The sequence below is a fragment of the Mesoplodon densirostris genome, chromosome X (assembly GCF_025265405.1).
Source record: "Mesoplodon densirostris isolate mMesDen1 chromosome X, mMesDen1 primary haplotype, whole genome shotgun sequence".
In the NCBI taxonomy this organism is placed as follows: domain Eukaryota; kingdom Metazoa; phylum Chordata; class Mammalia; order Artiodactyla; family Ziphiidae; genus Mesoplodon; species Mesoplodon densirostris.
The window spans coordinates 3,081,458-3,089,398 of record NC_082681.1 but is presented as its reverse complement, the minus strand read 5'-3'; the positions used below and the strand labels follow the sequence as shown (position 1 = coordinate 3,089,398).

At 55.4% G+C, this 7,941-nt stretch overlaps 1 protein-coding gene across 5 annotated transcripts; it reads left to right on the top strand.

The window, feature by feature from the left end:
- Window positions 1-315: 315 nt before the first annotated feature.
- Window positions 316-5,455, top strand: TMEM187 (transmembrane protein 187). 5 transcript variants are annotated; one of them, XM_060087435.1, is made up of 2 exons: window positions 316-498; window positions 4,088-5,455. In XM_060087435.1, exon 2 carries the CDS (start codon window positions 4,338-4,340, stop codon window positions 5,136-5,138), a length of 801 nt encoding a protein of 266 aa, XP_059943418.1. In that variant the 5' UTR covers window positions 316-498; window positions 4,088-4,337; the 3' UTR covers window positions 5,139-5,455. The 5 variants fall into 5 exon arrangements, with proteins under 5 accessions (XP_059943418.1, XP_059943415.1, XP_059943420.1 ...); XM_060087432.1 differs by having other exon boundaries at window positions 316-524; XM_060087437.1 differs by lacking the exon at window positions 316-498 and adding an exon at window positions 2,231-2,447.
- The last annotated feature ends 2,486 nt before the right edge of the window (window positions 5,456-7,941 follow it).

Genomic DNA, 7,941 nt, shown 5'->3' with positions numbered 1-7,941 from the left:
GGGAGCGGACGTTTTCCTGCTCCGCACGCCCAGCTGCCTCCGGAAAGGTGGCCCGAAGCCCGCCTCCAGGGGAGCCGGAGGCGGGGTGAGAGTGGGCGGTAACGCGGCCTGGCGCGCCACGCCGGGGGCGGAGCCCTCCCAGGCTCCCAGGCCTGCTGTCCCGCCCCCACGCGGGGGCGCCGCCGCGACCGCCGGCGCCCCAAGAAAAAGAGCGGGGCCGCCGCGCGCCGAGCCGCCCGCCGCCCCTCCTGCTGTCGGGCGGGCAGCCAGGCTGGCGGCGCCTGAGGCGAGCGGGCGGGCGCAGGAGCGGTCCGCATCGCCCCGCGTCACCTCGCGTCACCCCGCCCCGCCTGCTTCCCAGGGCCTCGTGCCCCGCCCCGCGCGCAGGCGCTTGGCCGCCTTTCGGGTCCGCCCTTTTTCGAGATTTGAATTTCCCCCAGCAAAGCGAGAGAGGCAAAATACCCGGATGGTGATCGCTGGCCTTTTCGCGCCAATCCTGTAAGTTCTCACAACAACCTTGAGAGGTGGGTACTGTCATCACCGCGATGTTCCAAATCTTGCAGGAGACCGTCTGGTCGCTGCACTGTCATGCTCACTGCCAGACGCAGGGTGTAATGCGCTGCTGTCCGGGCTCTTGGAATAACAACAGATGATTTTTCCTGTTTCTCTCATCTTTATTTGATCTTTACATTCACCAACCTCCAGCCGAAATTTGGCCTTTCCCTCAATTACAAGTGTAGGCAGCAAAGCACAGAGCGTTAGCCTGGTGACTATTGTCACCAAAGGAAATGACAGATCATTTGAGATCATATAGCTTTTCTTATAGATATCCTGAAATTAACTAAATTACAAGTTATTACAGAATAACTGCTTTGAAATTACTGTAGTTGGGCTTCCCTGGTGGTGCAGTGGTTGGGAATCCGCCTGCCAAGGCAGGGGACATGGGTTCGAGCCCTGGTCCGGGAAGATCCCACATGCCGCAGAGCAGCTAAGCCCGTGCACCACAGCTACTGAGCCTGTGCTCTAGAGCCCGTGAGCAACAACTACTGAGCCTGCGTGCCACAACTACTGAAGCCAGCGTGCCTGGAGCTTGTGCTCCGCAGTGGGAGGGGCCACTGCGGTGGGAGGCCCGCACACCGCAGCTGGAGAGAGCCTGCTCGCAGCAATAGGACCCAACACAGCCAAAAATAAATAACTAAAATAAATAAATTTATTTTTAAAAAAGGAAGTTACTGTAGTTGTTCAACCTGCCCATAGATCCTGTAATTTAACCTGTTAGTAAAGAAGCACATATATTACTATATCATACATTTTCAAAAATACTTTAATAACTGTCTTTCGACATATTAAGTTTCTGTTGTAATTCTCTGTTTTAGTTTATGCATTTGGAAACATTTGTTTGAGAAAAGGCCAAAGAGTCCTGTGACACAGCCAAAGGACAAGAGCCCTCATCTGTGTTTCTGTGCCACCAACTGCCCTAAGTGACCTTGTCCGTTCACGTCACCTCTCTGGCCCCAACTCCGTCCCCTGTAAAATAAGGAAGCCAAGCTGCTGGTTCCCAGGTGCCTTAGCCACATTCAGTGATTCTGTCCTCAGAGTTCAAGAATCACTACGGTAGTTCCAGGCTCCTTGGGCATCCAAGTGGCCCAGATTGAGCTCTCCTGCTGCTGGTGTCCCATGGTACAGCCCTCAGACTGGCATCCCCTTACCCGCAGAAAGGGAACAAAGGTGGTCAGGGTAGTCACGGGCACAATAAGCAGTTGTCATAAATGATACAGGCCAAAGAAACCACCACTGTGACACATGACAGTGGCTCCTGCTTCAATGCATACAGACTGAGGAAGCAGGAGAGTTTAAGGAACACGTCTTAACCCCTTAGCCAGGAGATTGTCACGTTTTGCAGGACTTCCCCCAAAGACCCCAGCACCAGACCAGGGGAGAGGGTGATGCTGGTGAGCCCTCGGACCTTCACGTGCCAGGGGAAGCTGGGAAGAACTTTGAGAGTCATGTAACAAGTGTCACAGCACCTCGGGTACGGAGGAGCTAGGCCATAAGGTACCCAGCCTGGCCTTCCTGGTGGACTTGGGAAGTTGGTTTGATTACACGTTGCTTTCAGCTTGCGCAAGGGCTCAGTAGCCTCTGCCCAGCAGCCGGAGAGGAGTCACTTTCCACGCCCTTCCTGGGCCTCCTTGTCTATCAAGCTGACAGTGTTGGCCTCCGGTCCCCAGCTCTCCTTCATGCTGGCTGGCAGACAAGAGGGTCAGGCTAGTGCTGGCCGCGTGGGGCCCGGGAGGCCTGGCTCTTCGCACCAGGGAGTTGGGCCCCAGGTGGCGCCAGGGAAGGACCTGGAGATATGAGGCCGGGCCTCAGCTGGTGTCCCAGCCAGACTCAGGAGCGGAATGGGGAAGTGCCGGTGCCAGAGCGGAAGCCACAGCCGAGTTGAGGGTGTAAGCAGGCCAGGCCCAGGAGGGACCCACAGGACTACATGAGCATGGCACTTTGGTGTCTGGCCAAGAGGTTGGGACGTGATCATGTGTGAGTGGACAGCCGGCCACTGAAGGGTGCTAGGCAGGGGCGGTCCTTGAGGGAGATGCTGGGGGCTGCTGTGTGCAGACCACGTTAGCGGTGGCCAGCCTGGAAGCGGGAACCCCGGGGCAGGGGCAGCCCCCCAGCCTGGAGGCTCCTTAACCGGAAGCTGCAGCGGGGAGGTGCGAGACAGTGCTGCATGCTGAGATGGCAGTCGGGACAAGGCCTTCAGTTCCTTCGTGGAAATGCTGGTCCCCTTAACAACAGGCCCCCAAGGCAGGATGGGAGCGAGAAGGCTGACCAAGAGACCCAGTGGGCCCCTTCCCGGGTCTGACAGGTGGGCCCCAGGGCCAGTCTGAGAAGTGAACTGGCAAACAGGATGAGGAAAAAGAGCAGGGGTGCTGGTTTTGTGCTTGAACCGAAACTGAGCCGGTCTTCGCGAGCACAGAATCAGACCCTGCCCCGCCCTTTCAGGGCCTGAACTGCAGGAGGGCAGGTGGGCATTGGGCCTCAGAAATAAACTGTGGTCTACATATCTAAGAACTCATTTAATTCACACCACGACTCTGCAGGGAGGTACTGGTAGCATCCCCATTCTGCAGGTATGCAAACTGAGGCCCGGAAGGGTTAAGGCCCAAGATCACACGGTTAGTAGGTGGGGGCGCTGGGGTTTGAACATGGACAGTCCCTCTCATCCCCATGCTTGCCTGCCTGATTGATGTCTTCACTTTCAGTCACTTTCAGGGCATTGAACCTCTTCTCTTGTTGATATTAATACATCTCTTGGCTACCAGGCCAGCTTACACTGCAGCAGGCCCCAGAGCAGTTGACGGTCCATGAAAAGTCCACATTGTTTTTAAATTATCGGACTGCTTCTGTGACTGCAGGAAGTGGAAGGTTTTCTTGTGAGTCAAGGACAGAAGGTGATTTTGAAAGGCGCGGCACTTCGGGGGCAGGCAGGAGGGTGAACCAGGGTGGCAGGCCTGGGGGACGGCTCCTTGTGCCACCTGGCCTCACACCTAAGAAGCAGAAGGGAGTCCTCCCCCTCCCCTCCTCCTACCCACCCCCACCATCCTTGCGTTAGATTCCAGAACTCGGAACACAGCTAATGGTTTCTCATTTAACTGGGTATTTGGTTCAAAGGGCTTTGGGACTGGCTTGGAAACTTCCACATTTGTAATGCCACTGAGGTGGAAAAGCCCATTCTAGTTTTAACAGCAGGCCTAGGAAAGATTTAAGTCTCTAAATGCAGTGGCTCGAAGGGAACTAGGGCAAGGGGCGGGATTTTTATAGCACAGAGATGAAAGAACAACAGCATAGGTATCAGGAGAGAGGGGCACAAAACCTCTAGGTGAAAGAGGGTTCCAGAGCCTTCTAGAGGCCATGCATAAGAAGGTGAATGGACTGTGGGTATTCCTGCACTTTTATTTCTGTTTTTTTTTTTTTTCTGATGAAAACTGTTGGTGGATCCTGAGGCTGAGAATCGGGAAGATGGAGGCTCTTTTTTGGATGGTTTTCTTTCTACCCACACCCTTTAACTACACTCTTTTTCTAACCACAGAGGAAAAAGGCAGAACGATCCTCCACTGGTGCCAACCAATCACAGAACCCTCGCCTTCCTCTGGGCCACCACCTCCACTCGGGGCAAGGTCGCAGCATCTGCGTCGGAAATCACGGGGACTCCTTCCTGCTGGCTCAGCTGGGAGGCCGAGGAGTGTTTTGCAAAAAAACTGTTTATCTGAATTCTGAAATAACAGTGAAGACGGCTGCTCTCTTAAGCTCTCTGACCCGGGTCACACATAGGCTTCCAGATGAAGCCCGAGTCGGGGCAGGCCCTCTTCCACGTGGCCCTGGTCAGCTGCCTCTGTGCGGCCACCGTCCACACCGGTGTTTTTGCAGGTGTCTCTGTCCAAGTGGGCTATGAGCACTACGCCGAAGTGCCGGTCGCCAGCCTCCCTGCCTTCCTGGCCATGCCCTTCAACTCGCTCATTAACGTGGCCTATGTGCTCCTGGGGATATACTGGCTGCAGAGCAAGGCCAGCGCCCCGGGGGGCCCCACAGAGGCACGGAAGGCTTGCTACCTGAAGGACGTCTTTGCGGGCATGGCCCTGGTCTACGGCCCGGTTCAGTGGCTGCGCATCGCAATGCAGACGTGCCCCACCGCCGTGCTGGACCAGTGGCTCACCTTGCCCATCTTTGCATGGCCGGTGGCCTGGTGCCTCTGCCTGGACAGGGGCTGGAAGCCCTGGCTATTCCTGGCTGTCGAGGGCCTCTCCCTGTGCAGTTATAGCCTGGCCCTGCTGCACCCCCGTGGGTTTGAGGTGGCGCTGGGCGTACACATCGCAGCAGCTGTGGGGCAGGCCCTGCGCACTCAGGGGCGCCATGGCAGCACTTCCTCGGGAACGTACTTGGCTCTGGGCGTGCTCTGCTGCCTGGGCTTTGTGGTCCTCAAGCTGTGTGACCACGAGCTCTCGCAGTGGCATCTCTTCCAGCGGCTCACGGGCCACTTCTGGTCCAAAGTCTGCGATGTGCTCCAGTTCCACTTTGCCTTCTTGTTCCTGACCAACTTAAACACCTGCCGAAGATGCCCGCCTGCGGAGAAGATGCGTTAAAGTGTGGAAGGAAGGTGCTTCCGGCCGCTGACCCACCCTAACATCAAAATGCGCTCTCCGCTGGCATCCTGTCATCAGTGTTCAGTGTCCTGGGTGCAACAAGATAGGATGATGACAGAAGACTGCCCCTCCCTTCAAACTTATGGGCTTCAATACTCTGAGTATGAATATTCAACATTATGAAATGTTATGCTCTCTGTAACTTACTTTCAAAGGGTTAAAGCAAATATCTAAGGGCCGGGATGTGGGGTTCCATTTTACTATTCTTGTAATTTTTCTGTAGTTTGAAATTTTTCAAAATAAAATGTCGGGGGGAAATGACCCCAAGAAATCCATCAGACTCACAGTTGGACAAAGAATGGTTGTCTGCTTCGGGATGTGGGCTACAAGCATGGGCTGGCGACAGTGGGGCAGGGTAGCTTCTGGCTGGCGTGCCAGGCCAGGCTCTGGGGTTACCAGTGAGCATCCCCAGAGGTATCTGGCTTCAGGGAGACTGAGTCATAGTAAACACACGCGCCTAGCAGACTGGTGGAGAAATCCGAAGTCCAGAGCACTAACTCACTGTGACATCTGCGACTGCCAAGCTGACAGCAGGTCACATGGAAGTCACGTCACCTCAGATCCTCTGTGGAACAAGGCAGGGTGCGTCTAGATGAAAAAACACCCACAAATGTCAAAAGTTGAATCCTCAACAGAATGTTGCTTGCTGGGTCTTCCCTCAGAGCCAGGGTATGGCTTAGATGTCCTCAGCAGCTAGGGTTACTGAAGTGTCAAGTGTCTGTCACCCACGGAGAAACCCGGGTCCTTAGGAACCATGATCCCCTGATGGCATCTCAGCGTAGGGCCATGGAGTTGGCATCTTTCAACCCCAAAGCGTGCTTCTGATGCAGGTGATGATGTTTGAACAGGAGAACCCCCTGGGTGGGGGGACACTGAGGCCCAAGTGATGCTGAGGATTCTGCCTTTGGGTTGCCCTTTAGAGACTTGTTAACGTGTTCTTTAGACACCTGTTTCATTCCCCCTCACCTGAAAGGCATCTGGTCTTTAAAGACAAAGGTGAGGGCAGAAGGGAGAGGATGTCCTGTCCCTGCCGAATGGCGTCTCAGGACGGGCAGCCCACGTGCATCTGTTCAGTGTCCCCCTGAGGCCCCTCTCCCTGGAGCCTCGAGGGTTGGCGTGTGGACCGTTGCCATGACTACCAAGGTGCTTTTGAAACCGGGTACCTGGGCAGGATGTTCTGTTCTGGGCACATCTCCAGTGGGTGGCGGGTCTCAACCAAGTTGTTACCTGAAGAATCCTGTCGGTGAACATTGCCTCTGCCCCTCCCCTGAGGACTGGGGCCCGGGGCGGGGCCTGCCGGTTTTGAAGAGCAGGGCCAACATTTGCTTTGGGAAGCAGCTTTGTTCCACTACAGTTATTTCGAAGGCTTTGTATGTCCTAGAAGAGGAAAAAGGCTATGGGCATCTCCTCGAAGAGGCCAGGGGGAGAGAGGGTAAAGACGTGATTTCTCGGGTGGCTCAGCTAGAGACGGAGGTGGCAGTGTGGAGGAATGGGGGAGGACCAGGGTCTGATGTGGGGTGGGCTGTGATCCCCCCCTACTTGGCTACCTCTCTCTTAGTCGCTGTTTCCTTCCTTGACAGAGTGGATCCCCTGAAAATTGGGGCTTTGCATAGCCTCATTCATTCCATACCTTTGAGCCGCAAGCACCCATAACTTATTTTGTTGTTTTTTTTTTTATTTTATTTTTACCAATACCTATTTAATAAATAACCCTGGGAACCTTCTGGGTTTCATTCCACTCGTGTGTCAGGCTGGGTCCCCACAGGAAACAGGTGTCACGTTGAGATCAGGGTGATTCAGGACTGTTTCATGAAGAACTACGAACACCCCTGTGCCACGGGGAGGGAGGGAAGGGGGGGAACCGCAGGGGGTCTTTTCCCGCTCTGGGGCCTGAGGAGACCCTGGGCGGGGTGGACTCCACCCAAAGGAGAGACTCGTGTGGAAGGGACACCTCGGATGGGGCAGAAACCTCCAGAAGCCCAAGGTGGTCATATGAAATGCAGGACATCAAATAATGTTTTAGTACCGGTGCGTCCCCAATGTCTCATGAGATGTGCTTATACTAAACAAATGTTCATTGTTTATCTGAAATTCAGGTTTCACTGCGTGTTCTGTCGTTATTTGCTAAATCAGACGACCCTATATTGAACCCATCCAACCAAAGCCAGAGGCCTGGAACGTTCTCTGTCTGCCCCCTGTTTTTGATCAGCGTTTCTCAAAGTGTGGCCAGCCTCAGCCACGCAGCTTCCTGCGTCCCCTGCAGCCCTGGTGAGTCCTGGCTTCCGGGGCCGGGGCCTCAGCCAGCCTCAGCCCTGCCCCAGGCTGCGAGGGCGCCCGCGATGACCGAGGTGCCGGAGGACGGAGGCTGGCGGCCGGGCCCCCTCTGGGCTCTGCTCTTTCCTCTGCAACTTGCCCCCGGAAAGCAGAGAAGCCGATGGTTACCAGACGGGCCCTCCCCCTGCGTCTGGCCTAACGGTTTAGAGGCTCCGAAGCTGGGAGGGATCTCAGAAACCATCTGCGCAGCGCCCTCATTTCGCAGAAACTGAAACTATACATGTGCGACTTTGCTGAAGGTTTCAACACTGAGCATCCGAAAGGCAGGCGGCCGGCCTCCAGGCCCTTCTGCTGTGATGCCCCACCTCTCCCGGGAAACAGTGACAGTGGCGGTACCACCTGGCCTCTTCCTCACTTCCCCACACGTGGCTCCCCTGAAAGTAGTGGTATTGGTTTTGCTCTGATCGTG